Genomic DNA, 19,754 nt, shown 5'->3' on the forward strand with positions numbered 1-19,754 from the left:
CAAGCTAGAGTCCGATCATACCCGGAAGTTCTGCATGAGGAACGCCTACTGAGTGGCAAAAAACTACTTTCTGGCCTTGACAGCCCATACATCCAAACAGAAAAGTCCTATTTGATTGCATTAAATGACTTTAAACAACCTTAAATTCACTTTGTCACTCACTTTGCCACTTGATTTGCCACTCGCTCTTCCATTCACTATATTCACATGGTAAGAGACACTTTTCTATGATCACTGAAACTTATCATAATATCTATTTTAAAAAGCCATTAATTCATCAATGATGTTTATAGAACATTGACGCATGCGATGAAGTATAAAGAGATAAGGATAATCAGATCTGACTATGACTATAAACCACTTGAACCCCAGGTCGCCAGCATAAACCAAAAATATACAAACTCACTCACAACGTGTCGCAATGCGCTGTGAGCTCATGGTAGCCCTGGCCTGAAGTGTTTTACGCACAATCTCCAGACTACAAATATAAAGGGCTCACCCCAGGGCCATGGATGTTACAATTCTGCTAGGGCGGGTATAAGTACCGGTATCTTCTGTATGGTTTAATTAAAAGCAAAGTTTAATCCGTTTTTGGCCATGTGCTTTCAACTATGCGCCCCTATCGGTTGGTGCATGAGGATACATTATAACTGTGATAAAATGGCCACCGATCGGATTACTGTACAACGCTTTTTATTGGACGGGAAGATACGGGTACTTCTACCCACCCGAGGAGGATTGTAACATCCGTGGCTCTGGGGCGAGCACTTTATATTTGAAATCTGAACATGTATGTACTGTATGTAGATGTTAACGTCAGGTTGAATGACATGACAGACCAGCGCCATGTGAACCATGGCTAAATGAATCGTCCTTCTGATGGATCAACAAATCGCTCTGAAAGTGATCCAAAGGATCGTACACTATTATAACTCTATGGGGAAGAGCATTTTCTATTCTTTACCCCAGGCTGAAACCGGATGTGACATTTGTGGGTGTTCCTGTCTACCTTTGTGTCAGTGTATTGTCCATCTCTGATATTTAAGACGAAATTGACAATATGTAGTCTTAAATTTAGTCATCATGGCTTAGTTTTTTTTTGTCGTTTTCATCAGTGAAAAAAAGTAGTCTGCAATTTTTTTTGGCATAGTTTTAGTTGACAAAATCAACACTGGAGGGTAGCTAAAGACCAGTGTTCATTCTCACAGTATAATTTGATGTAGTCGTATCTTTAGTCATCTGAGATGTTCTGCTTTTTATCTATAGTCGACTAAATACCATATAATATCAATGACCTATGATCCCCAAATAGCAAAGTGGTTTTAAGTTAAATTTGTGTTGACTAAATCAGTAAATCTACAGTTGATTTAGTCCGTTTTGTATTTTAGCGGGCAATGACGATGTCGTCATGCCTGAATAATGCAGATCTAAAAGCTCACAGCACGTCGCAGACCACATGGTGAGCTTGTAGATCTACAAGCCTGTAGATTTAGCCCATTATTCAGTTTGAACAGAATTGAATGTTGTGTCCTTCCCAGACCCAAAGCCCACAGTACAACCAGCAATACTCAGGGAATGGAGTCGCCCCTACCTTTGTCAAGGTACGTAACCTCTGTCTGTCTGCATTTGCGTCTACACACACACACACACACACACACACACACACACACACCCAATTGGACCTATAGATATAACCCTGAGAGTGTACAAGTGGAACAAAATTTGGTTCCATTTGTACACTCAGTTATGAGGGGTCTGTGGCCTAATGCAATACAAGACTGGCCCCCTTTTTGAAACTAGCTCCTCGCCACTCCCCCTACACACTTCCACTTGGTTTGAGAATAGAGGTATAAATAATAGAGACGACACTGGATGGGAGAGGAATCCCGGTGCCGCCTCTATTATTTATATATCTATGCTCAAACAAAGTGGAAGTGTGTAGGACGAGTGGCGAGGAGCTAGTTTCAAAAAGGGCCTGGGGCTCCTTGAAATGAAATGGTTTGAGAACCCACTGCTGTGTGTGTGCGGTGTGCGTTGTGCTGGGTGCGTGCGTCTTGCAGTGTCTCCATGACGTGTCCACAGTGAACGGACAGCTAGTGGTCATGGAGTGTCGACTGAGGGGCACGCCCCCCCTGCAGGTCATGTGGTACCGAGAGGACGAGCAGATACTGGACTCTGACGACTTCAGGATACTGCGCAAGAGTGAGTGTTCGTGTGTGTGTGTGTGTGTGTGTGTGTGTGTGTGTGTGTGTGTGTGTGTGTTCGTGTGCGTGCGTGCGTGACATTTGCCCAAAACACACCACATTTTATTTGCGGACTGCTCGCCCCCGAACGATTACTGTATTCTTGTAGGCCTAGTCACTTCACTGAGGTTAAGGAAGGTTGGGAATAAGGTTAGGTTTAGGTATAGTTTTACTGAGGTTACGTTTACAGTAGGCCCTATGTATAAGGTTATGTTTAGGCATAGTTTAGCTGAGGTTACGTTTATGTACAGTATAAGGTTAGGTTTAGGCATAGTTTTACTGAGTTTATGTTTAGGAATACCTGGTGGCGACGGAGAGAGAGAGATAACTCAACTACTTCACTACTAAGCCCTTGGTCCAGGTGCAAAAGCATGAGGCATGTTATAAGAATAACTGCAGTGTTATACAATGTGCATATCGTTGTCGGCAGGCAGAAACCTCTTATCTTCATTATTATAACTTTGTGTTTTTTTCATAAATGAATGAATGCCCTATACTTTATCATAGCAGCATCACATGAAATCATGTACACATAGCACACATCCGCAGGCTCAAAGCACTGCATGTTGACCTCCTAGATATGCCTTCAGGAAAAGTGACAGTTTTGAACATGAGGTTTTTTCCACCCGACAGAGACAATTATCATGTAAGAACTGATTTCTCTCTCTCTCTCTCTCTCTCTCTCTCTCTCTCTGTCTCTCTCTCCCTCTCTCAGAGGCCAGTTCTGCGTCGGTACCAGGTGAGTAGGTAAAGACTTATCTATAAAGACAATAATGCTCTTTTATTCGTGGGCATCAATGTATTTGTTTATGATCAAAAGGTTTTACTACCTTAGTACTGACTGACAATAAAGAAATAACTAGATATTACACTACAATATTTCGGGTTCTTGTCAAAAAATAGTCCTACCCTTGTAAGGTCTTCTTCTTTCATGTATCTTCCTCAAATGTCCAACTCAGTATCGAGTAACCACGACCTTGTCTCTGGTCAGTTATAACAGTGGTTCCCAAACTTTTTCATGTCAAGGACCCCCAAATTGACACTAATTAGCCCGCGGACCCCCATTTAAAAAATATGCCAGGGACCCCCATAAGAGCAGATTTTGTATGGCTCTAGCAGTGATTCTCAACCCGTTTAATTTCAAGGACCCCCAGTTTGACATGCATGCATTAGTCTACGGACCGCCCAGTTAATGGCATTTCTATCTCTGGGACCCCCAATTTATATTGTAAAATCAATGTTAATTTAACTCTGAGTGTGTACAAATGGAACCAAATTTGGTTCCAAACTATCATTTAGCTGGGGACCCCCTGAACTCCCTCAAGGACCCCTGGGGGTGCCTGGACCCCACTTTGGGAACCACCGCCTTATAAGGTCTCTGGTAATAGAAACTAATAGACTATTACTAACTACCAACAAACATTTACAAACATCACAAAGTTCAATCAAAGTTCATGCAATATGGGAGCAGTTGTGGAAAGTAACTAACATCTACAGTAGGCCTACTTAAGTAGGCTACTGTACTTTGAGGTGTTTTACTTTACTTGATATTTCCCATTTACAATACTTTTATTTCTACTCCACTACATCCCGGATCCTAATATTGTGCTTTTACTACACCAGTGGTTCCCAAAGTGGGGTCCTTGAGGGAGATCCAGGGGGTACCCAGCTAAATGACCCTAACGGGTCCATTTGGTTCCATTTGTACACTCTCAGAGTTACATTAACATTGATTTTACAATATAAATTCGGGGTCCCAGAGATAGAAAAAAGTAATCTGAGTATTCAAAGTAATCCAAACGTTGTAGATCCTCTTTTAGTCAGTTAAAAAAAGATTTGAGTAAACTTTTTCCACCACTGAATGAGAGTACTCACTGTGTCTCTCTGTGTTGACCTTGGACCCCACAGAGGAGCTGTGCACTCTGGTGATCACAGAGGCCTTCCCAGAGGACTCAGGCCTGTTCAAATGTATGGTCGGAAACTCCTTTGGCACAGTGTCCTGCTCCGCCATGCTGGAGGTCTACAACGGTATGCGCTGTCTGTCTGTCTGTCTGAAATATGTATTAACAGTTTGCAGAATTGCAGTACATCAAAGCACAACTCAATACAAAGACTGTTAACTGTGAGTGGGCGACCCAATAAAGCATTACACTTGTTTACAAGAGGGTCCACCTTGTTCAATTCATCAAGAGACGTACAAATAGACACTTCTACATAGCCAAGAAGTCTGTCTGTCTGTCTGTCTGTCTGTCCGTCCGTCAGAGAGTGTCCGTCCCTCCGTCTGTCAGTCAGTCAGTTACACCCTTTGGTGTCTCAAATACATTTGTTCAGCTGAGAAAGTAAATCAGGGAACACAAAAACAAAAAAGTACAACCCTAACACACTAAGCTACGAAAAAAATGCCGTCATTACCTTTCACGGAAAAATGTATAGGCCTATATATTTTAATATATGCAATTATTTTATTTTATTTATCTCAGATAAGCAAGCAGGCTGCCATGTTATAAGAGGTCAATGGGTCTTTAAATGATATTATTTTAGAAATGTAAATTCTAAAAGAAAATGTAAAGATATTTTTTAAATATATTTGAACGGTGAACACGATTGACGAACAGATGGCAGCTTCAGCTTTCGACTTTCGGAATGTGTAGTTCCAGTAAGACTCTCAATCGTTCAGTGATTGTGAATAGTTTTCTGGCTATACGCGAGACTAAGTCTGCGTGTGACCGTATGCGCATGTGTGTGTGCGACTGTGCGTGCACGCATGTGTGTGTTCCATTCAACCATGCACGCTGTTAACTCTCTCTCCACACACACACACACACACACACACACACACACACACACACACACACACACACACACACACACACACACACACACACACACACACACACACACACACACACACACACACACACACACACACACACACACACACACACACACACACACACACACACACACAGATCTGGAGGAGCAGCTGGAGAGTGAAGCCAGCCATCACCAGATTCAGGAGGAAGGAGCTTCCCTCCGACAGGACGCCATATCGTTTGGACAGGAACAGGAAGCTGTGTTCCACCAGGAGAGCGTGTCGTCCTCCTCCTCCTCCAGGAAGGCAGAGGAGTTCTCCTCGTCTCTGCTGCGCGACACCATAAACCTTCCCCCTCCCGAGTGGCCAGACAGCCCCTGCATGGACAACAGTCCCATGCACAACATAGACGAGTGAGTGCATAATACTGTGTGTGAGACACACACACACACACACACACACACACACACACACACACACACACACACACACACACACACACACACACACACACACACACACACACACACACACACACACACACACACACACACACACACACACACACACACACACACACACACACACACACACACTTACTTGCTTATGGCAGTCCATCGTAGTCGATGATGACTTCATATCTCCCGGGGGTAAGGGGGGGTTTTCAGCGTCTGGTGCGCTCATGCGCCCACATGTGGCGGTTAAGACCAATAGCTGATCCGCACACTGTTCCACACGTGGGGCAGGGGTGTGCTGAGCCTGGTAGGATAGTCCCTGCAGCGCGCTCATGGGGTGTGCTGAGCCTGGTAGGATAGTCCCTGCAGCGCGCTCATGGGGTGTGTTGAGCCTGGTAGGATAGTCCCTGCAGCGCGCTCATGGGGTGTGTTGAGCCTGGTAGGATAGTCCCTGCAGCGCGCTCATGGGGTGTGCTGAGCCTGGTAGGATAGTCCCTGCAGCGCGCTCATGGGGTGTGTTGAGCCTGGTAGGATAGTCCCTGCAGCGCGCTCATGGGGTGTGCTGAGCCTGGTAGGATAGTCCCTGCAGCGCGCTCATGGGGTGTGCTGAGCCTGGTAGGATAGTCCCTGCAGCGCGCTCATGGGGTGTGCTGAGCCTGGTAGGATAGTCCCTGCAGCGCGCTCATGGGGTGTGCTGAGCCTGGTAGGATAGTCCCTGCAGCGCGCTCATGGGGTGTGCTGAGCCTGGTAGGATAGTCCCTGCAGCGCGCTCATGCCGCTGCCTGCGCTTCTCTGCGCGTCTCAGGGATGTCTTCTCCTCCAAGCGGGAGACACCTGAGTTGCAAAAACGCATGCACAGCAGACAGACAGACAGAGTTTACATTACGTTTACTCTCTGGTCGCGCAGCTTAAAAAACTGGTTTTTAGACAGCTGGTGGATGGAAAAGAAGCTCCACCTCCATGCCCGACTGACGTGACGGACAGCTCTCCTCCGCGTCCGTCGGGCGCTGAGGTGGAGCTTCTTTTCCATCCACCAGCTGTCTAAAAACCCCACGAAGAAGAAGGGCTTCAGGTTCTTCTGACACGTCCACGCGCGACAGTGAGCTTACGCCCAGAGTCATCTTAATTATCAGATAGGCCTACTACTGTGTATTCACTAGTTTTGTCTGAAAGAATCCACAAGAGGGCACTGTTGCATCACTCTGAAACCGCAAGGGGGGGGGGGGGGGGGGGTCAGAGAGGACTCAGAGGAGTGATCAGCTGGTGGGCTACAAGCAAGCGTGGGCGTCTCTCTCTCTCTCTCTCTGTGCGCGCTATTGGTCACCTGTTGCAGTGACACTTGTGACACTTCTCCTAGAGTCACATTAGATCCATAGATAGACGACAGACAGGCTGGGAGAAAAGAAACACCCCAGTGAATGGTAAAAGTCATGTTGGTGAAGTCTATGGATTATATATGTAGGAGCATTTGTTAAGGTAAGATTTTGACTTTTTTTAAATGACACCCAATGTGATTTCAGCCTAAATAATAAGCCCAAAAAGATGTCTGTGTGTGTGTGTGTGTGTGTGTGTGTGTGTGTGTGTGTGTGTGTGTGTGTGTGTGTGTGTGTGTATTATTATTATTATTATAGTTGTGGTTTCGTAATGTTTTGAGTAGCCTATGTTATATTTGTTACGTGGAAAAAGCTTGGATATTGTGCCTCCGGCGCCCAAAGTGACTTTAGGCTATTTGTGGGCTTGTTGTGTCATCTGTTCTGGTGCTTCATTCACACATGCTGCCTGAGGGCTGTGGGCAGGAATGATGTTGATAAGGAGCCTGCCGCCCGCCGGGCCTGGTATGTAATGCTGTGAGTACTTTAACTGCAGTACAAGTAATGATGTTGATAAGGAGACCGCTGGGCCTGGTATGTAATGCTGTGAGTACTTTAACTGCAGTACAAGTAATGATGTTGATAAGGAGCCCACTGGGCCCGGTATGTAATGCTGTGAGTACTTTAACTGGAGTACAAGTAGGAATAATGTTGATAAGGAGCCTGCTGGGCCCGGTATGTAATGCTGTGAGTACTTTAACTGCAGTACAAGTAATGATGTTGATAAGGAGCCCACTGGGCCTGGTATGTAATGCTGTGAGTACTTTAACTGGAGTACAAGTAGGAATAATGTTGATAAGGAGCCTGCTGGGCCCGGTATGTAATGCTGTGAGTATTTTAACTGGAGTACAAGTAGGAATAATGTTGATAAGGAGCCAGCCTGGCATGTAATGCTGCGAGTACTTTAACTGGAGTACCATGTAGAAATATTCAGAAAGTAATTGGGATTTAATGATAGATGTATTCAAACCTGTACTGCATAAAAGGACCATGATATGGTCCTTTTAAAAATAATAACAATAATAATAGTGGTAATAATATTATTATTATTATACCATTATTATTATTGTTATTATTTTTATGTCGTCCTTTTAAGTTCTAAAAGTCCTCATGGCATTCCTCAAGAATAACATTTAACAATTGTTTCAAAAAGCTTAAACATTGTTCACGATGTGATGCATGGTGAGCTTTTAGATCAGCTATATCATAATAACCATTTAAACAAAATGGGGATTCTGGTTACCGTAATGTATTATTTTGTAATAATAATCTATATCCATAAAGTCTCTTGTAACTAAAAGCTGTCAAAATGATCGTAATGTAGTGTACAGTACACACAGTATAAACTATGAGGCTGTCTGTACAGTAAAGTAATCAGTAATCTGAGTGGGGTGTGTGTGTGTGTGTGTGTGTATGTGTGTGTGTGCGCGTGCGCACGCGTGCTTGCGTGAGTGTGTTGCGATATGACATCATGTCTGTAATGTGAGGTGATGATAGTGCAGTGGCTCTGTGTCCTTCAGAAGACCCTCTCTCTCTCTCAGAGACCCCTGGACGGCAGTGCCTGTGTTTTAAGGTCATGTTGTGTGTGTGTGTGTGTGTGTGTGTGTGTGTGTGTGTGTGCGCGCGCGCGTGCGCATGTGGCCAGCGGTTCTCACATTATTTAAAAAAACAAACAAACAGGAAACAATCATAAAGGAGGTAAAAAGGGGGGGGGGAACATATACAGTGAGGGGGAAAAGGGGAGGGTGGGGATTCAGATTTTACGGGGGCCAGTTTCGAATTGCAGCCGTCCGTATAGGTGACCTTTGAGAGCAGTTTTAAGGAAGTATTTAGACATTTAGAGGTACATGGGTATCTTGGTGGTGTATCGAATCTTGTGGACCAGACCCATTGCAAGATGCTGTACTCTGTCGTCAACCCTATAAGCCATTCCAGCCTGTCAAAGTGGGCAGGGGAAGATCTGCTTTCTGTTTTGATGCTCCAGTTTCATGGAATGATCTACAACCGTCGCTAAAACATTTATGCCCCAAATAGCCTATGGGCAATTTATATAACCTCCTACATTGATTTGCGTGTGTGCGTGCGTGAGTGCAATATCAACAGCAATAGAGCACAGAAGACAGATGAAGTCTAACGTAATTTAATTACACATCCTAGTGCCAGTTTCCAAGCACTTTCAAGCCTTCAGATTAAGAGATCTGAACGATTTTACCAGTACGACCTCCCGAGCAGGGCCCGGATTACGTTCTGAGAACCATATCTGAAACCAAGCCGGTTTGCTTACTGTGGTTCTTGTAACTCGAAAAGAAAAAAAAGACAAGGACTGAGTGGGGAACAAGACTGACTGATTTGTAATCGCCACAAGAGTGGCGATTACAAATCACAGGCACAGCAGTTGCAGACAGTTTCATGGGCAGCGGTGGCCTAAGGGTTAGAGGAGCGCCCTGGTTGCCAAAAGTTTGCCGGTTCGGTTTGCCGGGCAGGAACAATCTGGGTCCAACTGCTCCAATGGAGCTGCGTAGTGGCCAACAGTATAAGACTGTGGTTGTACTGGTCAGCTCCCAGGTTTTAATGCGTGTGTGTGTCTGTCTGTGTGTCTCTATGCAGGGCGTTGCTGAAAATGAGCACTTGTGCTCAGCTACTACCCTGGGAACATAATAACGTAATACACAGAATTGCAAAGCATAGACAAGACAATGAACAAAGGACGAGGCAAACGTAGCGAATACGGACAATCTAAGGGATTCCTGGGGCCCTATCTTCGCCTTTTTATTTTACTATTTTGAAAAACATTAAAATGGTTCAACTAACACTTGTTAGATCGGCTATTTTAACTACCGGTATTCAAAAATGTTTTGCAAGTATATATTTATTTTTTAGAGGTTTAGGGATAAGGGGTTTAGCACTCACTTAAGTACAATTTTGAGGTATTTGTAGGCTACTTTACTGGAGTATTTCCAATTAATACCTTTACTTCTACTCCACTAGAACCAAAGATTGTACTTTTAACTTGACTACAATTATTTGAAAACTCTAGTTACTAATAGTTACTTTGGCGATTTTTGGAAAACATACATTAACCACTTCAACCATATACATTTCGTCCATTTGAAAATAGCGTATAGATGTGTCGCATTGTGACACATTGTGAGCTTGTATATCGGTTCAATAGATTTTCTACACATTTTGAACTTGTTAAATATTCTGCAATATGAATACTTTTAGTACTTTAAGTGCATTTTGATGCCGATACTTTCAATTCCGTACTTGTTGGCCTACTTGTAACGGAGTAGTTCTAATTTGCAGTATTGTTACTTTTACTTAAGTAAAACAATTCCCACCACTGCTGTTCCGTTGCCGTATATACGTATCAAAGTGAAAAGGACAGTTTCTCCCCAACACCTACCCACAATGCTGTGCAGGGGGGAGGGGGGGTACACCAGTAAATACTGCACCTGCCGCCTAATGTTCCAGGACCGATATAGCTGCTCCCACTTTAACACACACACACACACACACACACACACACACACACACACACACACACACACACACACACACACACACACACACACACACACACACACACACACACACACTAACAGGTCTGCAATACATTGACTTCACATTCTTATTAACACATGCCACATTATCACACATGCCACATAGCCGCCCTATACGTACACGCTTATTATTGCACGCACATCTCGCACCTACGGAAACACTCAAACGCACGCACGCAGTTGACTAACACAATTGCCCTGTGTATGTAGTGTTGTGTATGTAGTGTTTTTAAGGCAGGTAAACCATGCATTTAAGAATCTGAAGAAAGGGAAGGAACCAAACCAAGTTCCTGTTACTACACAAAAAAGGAGGTGACGCCCCCCAGAGGCTAAGCCTAACCTACGGAAACTAAGGAACCATTTTTGAGGTGGTTACGCGAGGGATTTGTATTCAGATTGAGTTGTCGTACTGATTGTAAGTGGAAGATTAGGGTCCAGTCCAGTGGTTCCCAAAGTGGGGTCCGGGGACCCCAGGGGTTCTTGAGGGAGTTCCAGGGAGTCCCCAGCTAAATAATAGTACACTCAGTTTTTACAATATAAATTGGGGGTCCCAGAGATAGAAATGGCATTAAATGGGGGTCTAGCCTAATGCATGTCAAACTGGGGGGTCCATGAAATTAAACGGATTGAGAATCACTGCTAGAGCTGTAAAAATCTTCTCTTATGGGGGTCCCTGGCATATCTCTTCAAATGGGGGTCCGCGAGCAAAGAAATGTCAATTTGGGGGTCCTTGACATGATAACGTTTGGGAACCACTTGTCTAGTCCATAGACCTTTGCTATGTTTCACCTGTTTCAATTTAAACGGGTCTCTACCCTCAGGGAGGCCTCTGTCAGTCAACCACCTCCACCCTCTCTCTCTCTCTCGCCCTGTCTCTCTCGCTCACTCGCTGTCTTGCACACTCCCATGCTGTTGAGTTACAATTATTCCCTGTAAAATAACCTGGGTAAAATGTGCCACAGACACTTTCAAAACGAGAGGGCGACAGCAAGACGTTAATCTTAAAGGTGGACCGTGGACACATGTACATTAACGTTGCCACTTGAACTGAAAATCTCTGCAGAAACTCTACAATGATCGCCATTCATCACACATGCTTTAATCGACTTTCTCAAACCACCTGTGAGTAGTCTCTTTATTGCCTGAAAAGGTCATCTGACCTAACCTCACTCCGCCGGATTGCAGCATTATTGAGTTCACACGTTCCCTCCTGCCTGGATCTGGGATCTCTCAAGCGGAAACGATGAACCTGGAAGCAGCGGGACAACAATGATGATATCTCCATAATAATGTGGAGTTGTAGTCTTGTTAGGTTGTGTTTACATTGCGCTGTGGCAGTGCTTCAATACATCATCAGTATCGCGTTGAACCCGCCCCTAGCGGCCGCATACGGCCGCATGTCGACCCGGTCAGAATTTGATCGGAGCGCATTGTCTCTGCCCGAGAGGGACCAGATGGGAAGCAGGAGGAGGAACTCACTGCTGCCACCAGCTGTCGGAGTCAGGTTACATTTGACCAACATTAGAATGGAAACAGGGGTACAGTATATAAGATGGGGACCTCATATTTGGTCTTAAAACGGGCCTCCAGATCTCTAAGGCCGTCCCCTGATCTGTTAACTTACAATTTAGGCATTTAGCAGCCAGACGCTCTTAGAGTGATTTACAGTAAGCAAGGTGTGTGTGTGTGCGTGCTTGTGTGCCTCCCCATTCAAGACATATTGGCTGCAAAAGATACCGTTCTTGTCAAACCACATCCTCCCTATTCACGTCACCTTGTCCCGAGAGAGACAGACTGTCCCCTGTTGTTCCCAAAGATCATTCAGAACCTCCAAGCTGAAAGGCATTCCAAGAACCCTCCATTATAACGTTGAAACAGCTCTTAATATTCCGGGCATTGCTCAGCCACCCGATTGATGTTTTTGGGGGAATGATGTAATTTACAGGCGACAATGGTCAAAAATAGCGGCTCCACAATCTCGAGGATCAACGAGCACAATGGAAGATTATTTAAACTACTTCAAGCCCCATTTCCATTCCCTATTTGGGGCATAAAGGCATTCATAGAATGGGTCTCAGGTCTTAATGGGCTCTAAACTGAAGGGTTAGATTTAGGAGCTATAGAACATGATGCCTGACTTATACTTAGCCGCACGCCGGTGTAGTGGCACTGAAGATAGCTGATCTACAAGCTTACAAAGCGTATACTGCGGCAGCATGGCACGCTATCTTCAGCTTTGGAGTTATTGTACGACAAACAATGGCAAAACATTGCAAAAATGTCATTCATAAAATATGGTTCGCTCAAATGTTGAAGTCCTTACAAGTATAGTTGTGTGTGTGTGTGTGTGTGTGTGTGTGTGTGTGTGTGTGTGTGTGTGTGCGACACTGAAAGAGAGAGAGATAGAGAGGGACACGGGGGAAAGAGAGACTCCGCTATTGTCATGTGGCCCCTTGTAATAGTCATCATGGGCCAAGTTAGCTGGCCAACAACCGGTAGCTATGGTAACAACATTCCTTCCTCTAGTTAGAAGAAAAGTTAGAGGAGCGACCAAGCTTGGTGCACATTGTCATAATTATTATGGGGTGGAGAGACTTCAGGAAGCAAACAGCAGACTGGGTGGAAGCAACGTAGGGCTAAGAAGGCTGGTTGTCGTTATACACGTGTTGGGGTTATGGAGGTTTGGGTCCGGCCTGTGGATTGTTGGGTGAAGGTCTGAGAAAAGCGCATGTGTGGGGAGGGGAGGGGTTAGGGAGGTTGTGGGTCTGTAGGTCTGTGCTGTGTGTGGGAAGGGGTTAATAGGGAAGCTGTGGGGCTGTAGGTCCGTGCCGTGAGGGAAGGGGGTAAGGAAGCTGTGGGTCTGTAGTCCGTGCCGTGTGGGGAGGGGGTAAGGAAGCTGTGGGTCTGTAGTCTGTGCCGTGTGGGGAGGGGTTAAGGAAGCTGTGGGTCTGTAGTCCGTGCCGTGTGGGGAGGGGGTAAGGAAGCTGTGGGTCTGTAGGTCCGTGCCGTGTGGGGAGGGGGTAAGGAAGCTGTGGGTCTGTAGTCCGTGCCGTGTGGGGAGGGGTTAAGGAAGCTGTGGGTCTGTAGTCCGTGCCGTGTGGGGAGGGGTTAAGGAAGCTGTGGGTCTGTAGTCCGTGCCGTGTGGGGAGGGGGTAAGGAAGCTGTGGGTCTGTAGGTCCGTGCCGTGTGGGGAGGGGGTAAGGAAGCTGTGGGTCTGTAGTCTGTGCCGTGTGGGGAGGGGGTAAGGAAGCTGTGGGTCTGTAGTCCGTGCCGTGTGGGGAGGGGGTAAGGAAGCTGTGGGTCTGTAGTCCGTGCCGTGTGGGGAGGGGGTAAGGAAGCTGTGGGTCTGTAGTCCGTGCCGTGTGGGGAGGGGGTAAGGAAGCTGTGGGTCTGTAGTCCGTGCCGTGTGGGGAGGGGGTAAGGAAGCTGTGGGTCTGTAGTCTGTGCCGTGTGGGGAGGGGGTAAGGAAGCTGTGGGTCTGTAGGTCCGTGCCGTGTGGGGAGGGGGTAAGGAAGCTGTGGGTCTGTAGTCTGTGCCGTGTGGGGAGGGGGTAAGGAAGCTGTGGGTCTGTAGGTCCGTGCCGTGTGGGGAGGGGGTAAGGAAGCTGTGGGTCTGTAGTCCGTGCCGTGTGGGGAGGGGGTAAGGAAGCTGTGGGTCTGTAGGTCCGTGCCGTGTGGGGAGGGGGTAAGGAAGCTGTGGGTCTGTAGTCCGTGCCGTGTGGGGAGGGGGTAAGGAAGCTGTGGGTCTGTAGTCCGTGCCGTGTGGGGAGGGGGTAAGGAAGCTGTGGGTCTGTAGTCCGTGCCGTGTGGGGAGGGGGTAAGGAAGCTGTGGGTCTGTAGTCCGTGCCGTGGCTTGTTGGCTGAAGGTCTGCATGTATTCAGGTAAACTCCACTTGATGATAATAGTTGACATTGAAAAAACTTTTTTTAAATGACAGATGTAGTCACTACGACCACAAATGTCCCAAGAAACTAGCTAGCCTAGCCACCAAGTCTGGGAGAACAGAGCAGCTGAATTATTCGTTTTGATTAGGTGTTGAGTGCATGGTGCTCATTTGAACCACGGCTGTTTCAACCAATCAGATTGCTTCCTCGAAACGACCTGTTGTATAATTGATGTTTGACCTTGTTCCCTAAATCTGCAATACTGCATACTGTAGAAAAGATTTTAACTCGTTCAATCATCTTTCACTGGTATATTTTCCAAACAAAATCCATTTCCACATGTGTATTCCACAACTTCTCTAATCAATCTCATTCACTGCCAGAGTCTCTCTACAACAGTGTGCCCACACTGCAGCGATTTTGAGCGTTTTTACTAATCTTTCAAGACACATAGACTCATAGAGTATGTAGTTCTATGACGATGTAAACACCAAATGTCTCAAAAGAAAGACGAGAGTCTCTACTTTTTCATCAGGGGGGAAAAAGTGTCAGCACAGTGTTCTGTTCATTAGTTATTGGCAGTTTCAACACTGAAAACACCAAATGACGAACGTCATATATACGTCAATCAGTGTTGTTTTCGTCGACTAAAACCAAGACGAAAAATGTTCGTCGACTACCCTTTTTCACTGATGGAAACTACATGGAAACTAAATTAAAATTAAGCTATGATGACTAAAACTAAGACTAAATATGTTGACAATTTCGTCAACAAACAAAAACTAGAGTAAAATGTTAGGAAGGGACTAGTGGACAAGAGATCCAGTATAAGTAAAAGACAAGTCATTTTACACTTTGTTGCATGCTGAAAATAGCAGATCTATCGTTGCGACGCATTGTGAGCTTGTAGATCGGCTATTTTCAGCAAGTGTAAAATCAGCCATTATCACGGCATCAAGGCCCCCAAAACACATTTTAGTCGACAAAATCACCTGTAGATTTAGTCGACTAAAATCTTGTGAAATTTAGTCGACTAAAACTAGACTAACACTAAGACATTCCAGGTGACTAAAATGTGACAAAAACGAAGTGAAAACTATTCAAGAGACTAAAACTAAAATGGAAACTTGCTGCCAAAAACAACACTGACGTCAATGGCGGTCTGTGTCTTGGATTGAAATGACAAATATGTTCCGTATGTCGTCCAGTTTCCCAGAGCCCCTGCCGGCCTGCCAGTCACCTGAAGAGGAAGCCCCGGGTCGCAGCAAGCAGGAGGAGAGCCCCCCGAGCTACGAGGGTCAAAGGTCACCGGAGACCCCCGCCCGCACCCGCACCCGCACCCTCACGCCCAGCCCCCCCCCTCCCCCCTCGCCACCTCCGCCGGAGCACATCGAGGACAAAGCCCCTCCCACGCCCAAACTCTTCACTCCTAGCAAGCACACCTTCACTGTAAGGATTATTACTGTAACAGTGTTAACAATTTTGTCGACTAAAACTAAGACGAAAAATGTTCGTCGACAACATTTTATCACTGACGCAAACTAAATGGAAACTAAATGAAAACTAAGCTATGATGACTAAAACTAAGACTAAATATATACTGGCAATTTCGTCAACAAATACAGTAGACTAAAATGTTAGGAAGGGACTAGTGGACAAGAGATCCAGTATAAGTCATTTTACACTGCATGCCGAAAATTGTTTGGTGTTAAGAGCGCACCTACACAGAATACTTAAAATACCTTTTCAGAATACTGTCATGATTTAGAAGACATTTGTAGAATCGTCCTCAGGTCTAAATGGGTTTTTTAAAGTATGTCTCTCTGTTTGTCTTTGCAGTCGTCCTCATCCCAGTCTGGATCCGCCACTATGAACCTGTCAGACCTCCCCACCTTCACCCCCAGTGCCTTCCCTCCCAGGCTAGTAGAGTTTGGACTTTTTGCTTTCAATTTCAGTTTAGTTTTAATGCCGTTTCGTCAGATTTAGTGTTAGTGTTAGTGTTAGTGTTGACAGCAACACTAAAATAGCCCTACTTCCCTCTCCAGTGGTGGGAAGTACTGTACTTTAGTACAATTTTGAGGTACTTTAAACTTGAAAGCCGACTCTAATAGGTAACAAAACAGAGTACTTTTTCCCCCCACCTCTCTCTCTCTCTCTCTCTCTCTCTCTCTCTCTCTCTCTCTCTCTCTCTCCTGCAGTGCCTTCAACTACGAACGTCCGCGCCACTTCATCCAGTCTCAGGCGTCCTTCCAGGCCCCCAGCTATGACAGCGTGCAGAGAGAGGCGGCGCAGCAGGAGCGCCACGACGCGGCCGCACAAGTAAGTGGCGTCGGGACCGTGTTGGATTTTGACAGCACTTTTTGTATTTATTCACTAGACCTGCTGTGACCGTCAGCCTCCAGCAGCCGCGTAACTAGACGTCAGTAGGCCCCCACGCAGGCTCGTCAGCCGCCCGCCCCAACGCAGTTGCCTTGTCTGCGTCACGGTAGTGATGCCCCTGCAGGCGTAAACCCGTAAACCTCAAGTTTAGCAGTCATATACAGTAATATACGGTAATATACAGGTGTGATGGGTACAATTCGGGAGTTTACCGGAGTTTGTTGGAAAGTTTAACAGGAGTTTCCTGTAATATACACATCCGTATTCCATGCTTTTTGCGCAGTGTTAACCGTCTGTCTCTGCATGTCCCTTTTCGACCCATATGGAGATCTCTGTATCCGTCTGTCTGCCTGTGTCTGAGGAGTGCAAACTGACTGTGAAAAGTGAACTTGTTAAGTAATCAAATGGCAGGTGTGCGGTTGCCACGGCAATCAATTGGCTGATGCAGAGGATGGGAATTCTACATGTGTGGGGACTTAGGCTCATTAGGTCAACTGGCAGAGCCTTTTGTGGCGGTTCTGGACAACTGTGTATCCTACCAACTCAAGGCCGGGCATTGCAGTCCATGTGGTGGTGTGGAATGTGCGTGTGAAATCTGAACTCTGTGGGGCGAACGGTTCTCGAGTGTGGAAGGATTAGAGACGTGCGCGCGCACGCACGGACAATTTACTTACTTACAATGTATGACAAGTACAGAGACCTTAGTGTCTACCCATGGACACAGACACACACACACACACACACACACACAAACGTGGATAGAGTTCTCCATCCGTCGCCACGACTGACTGCAGACATATTGGATTCCACAGAAGTCAGCATGTCTTCTGCGGAAGCACAGCGTGTCATGCACCAGAAATAAACTGGCCGTCTATAACCTCGCGTCACCATGGCTTTCCACCTCGGAGGAAAGCCTGGTCTGTGTTACAAAATTGCTGTGTGAACCGGTCTGGAGCGGACGATATCGTTACGTCATGTTGTAGTATTGTTTTGTAGTCATCAGGCAGGAAGAATCACCCCAGAACTTCCTTTTCCCTCAAACCGGAAGAATAACAATAATAGCTCTCGTAGCCTGCAGCCTTTATTGAGAAAAATCGGTTTGAGGGAAAAGGAAGTTCCGGATGACTACAAAACAATACTACAACATAGCGACGTGGCGATATCATCCACTCCTGACTGGATCATAAACCCGAAAAGGAATGCTGCCTAGGCTAGGCTGTCTATAACAGTGGTTTTAAACCAGTGGTCCGGGGACCACCAGTGGTCCTTGAGGGGGTTCCAGGTGGTCCTCAGCTAAATGATGGATCAATCAATCAACCTTTATTTATATAGCACATTTAAACAACCGAAATTGACCAAAGTGCTTCACAGTAGACAAAGTATATCTCTATGGATTGGGCAGTTCTAAAGTGGGGGGTAGGTTTTTCCATAACTCTGGGGCCGCAACCGCAAAAGCTCTTGTTTTCCGGGTTAGGTCTGTTGGAATGGTCAGTAGTGACTGGTCAGCAGACCTCAGAGCTCTAGATGGGTTGTGGCGATGTAGAAGTTCAGCCATATATGGCGGAGCCAGGACATTAAGGGATTTAATGGTAAATAAAAGGATCTTGAAATCGATCCTTTGTTTAATCGGGAGCCAATGGAGGGAGGTGAGGACTGGTGTGATGTGGTCAAATTTGTTGGTACCGGTGAGAAGGCGGGCAGCAGCGTTTTGAACTAATTGCAGGCGTCTGAGTGCGGATTGGTCGATTCCATAATACAGTCATGATGAATGAGTTTTCAAATAGTTTATGGGGGAGATAGGGTTTGACTTTGGCGAGTAGGCGGAGATGGTAGAAGCTGGTTTGAACAACGGAGCTAATCTGTTTGTCAAACTTGAAATTGCAGTCAAATATGACGCCAAGGTTCTTTGCGCTGGTGTGGATATTAGATGAGAGGGGGCCCAGGGTGTTGACAGGAAGGGTGGGGTTATGACCAAAGATGATGATCTCAGTTTTAGATGTAGGAAGTTTGCATCCATCCAAGTTTTAACGTCACTGAGACAGTTAGTCAGGGGCTCGAAGAGAGAGTTGGTAACCAACCAGGGGCTCAAAGAGAGAGTTCTATTCTAGTGTAAAATGAAACCAAATGGACCCATAAGTTTCATTTTAGACTCTCAAGAGTTACATTATTGTTAAACATCTGCATTACTTAATTGACAAGAAGTCTACACAATTAGAGAATGTAGAATAAATGTTACTTTGATCAATATTTGTTGTCTCCACCAGTCATGGGGAGAGAGTATGTTTTTGTACTATTGTTATTACATTGTTTTATATTGTTTAGATTGTCCAAGCACTTTGTTTAAAAAAGTGCTATATAAATAGTTGTATTATTATATAATATAATATACGTATACCTGCACAGACTTGGGAGTTATATACTGTAACTGCTCTCTTTTTTCAGTCTACACATCTTTTTGCCAAAAACAGACAATATGCTTAGCTTAGCTATCGGCTATGTTCCCCTCAGAATAGCATAGTGGAGTTGAAGTGGTTTTCAAACATGCTTTTATGAATATGAAATGGACTCGACTTGACTTTGACCAAACAGAACCCGGATTGCGTCCAGAGCCTGGCGGCCCAGAGCAGCCACAGCCGGGCGGCCCAGAGCAGCCAGAGCCTGGCCTACAACGCCCAGAATCTGGTGGACTGCACGTTGGGTCATCAGGTGAAGACGGCATCCGCACAAAGCCAGTCCCTCTCTCAAAGTCACTCTGTGTCTCAATCTGCCACCCAGAGTCACTCGCTGTCCAAGGTTAGTAGAGTTACCCCACCCCCCATTAAAATGTATTTGTATTTTCATTTTATTGTCAGTGTGTTACTCGGGGAGGCAAGTAATTCGTATAATTGTCTTCTAGTCTAGGTGTTAACTAGCCTCGGTACCCAGGCTTTAATTTCCGTCTGCGCAAAAAATGAAAGCCTGGAGGAACGCATTGGCCGCTCTGGTCTAGAATGGTCTAGAAATGTGGCGCAAATCTTTGAATATATATTCTTTCAGAGCAAATGTTTT

At 45.7% G+C, this 19,754-nt stretch overlaps 1 protein-coding gene across 1 annotated transcript in view; it reads left to right on the forward strand.

Annotated features, from left to right (window-relative positions):
* Window positions 1-1,543: 1,543 nt before the first annotated feature.
* myot (myotilin) overlaps window positions 1,544-19,754 on the forward strand; it is a 38,654-nt gene continuing 20,443 nt past the window's right edge. Inside the window, exons 1-9 of the mRNA XM_080774151.1 lie at window positions 1,544-1,601; window positions 2,061-2,202; window positions 2,959-2,982; window positions 4,152-4,271; window positions 5,213-5,468; window positions 15,536-15,776; window positions 16,167-16,246; window positions 16,526-16,646; window positions 19,296-19,499. Of these exons, the coding sequence (XP_080630277.1) occupies window positions 2,103-2,202; window positions 2,959-2,982; window positions 4,152-4,271; window positions 5,213-5,468; window positions 15,536-15,776; window positions 16,167-16,246; window positions 16,526-16,646; window positions 19,296-19,499 (1,146 nt within the window). The 5' untranslated portion in view covers window positions 1,544-1,601; window positions 2,061-2,102. The remainder of the gene's footprint in view (window positions 1,602-2,060; window positions 2,203-2,958; window positions 2,983-4,151; window positions 4,272-5,212; window positions 5,469-15,535; window positions 15,777-16,166; window positions 16,247-16,525; window positions 16,647-19,295; window positions 19,500-19,754) is intronic.

Source organism: Protomyctophum bolini (assembly GCF_963924005.1).
Source record: "Protomyctophum bolini genome assembly, chromosome: 10".
Classification (NCBI taxonomy): Eukaryota; Metazoa; Chordata; class Actinopteri; order Myctophiformes; family Myctophidae; genus Protomyctophum; species Protomyctophum bolini.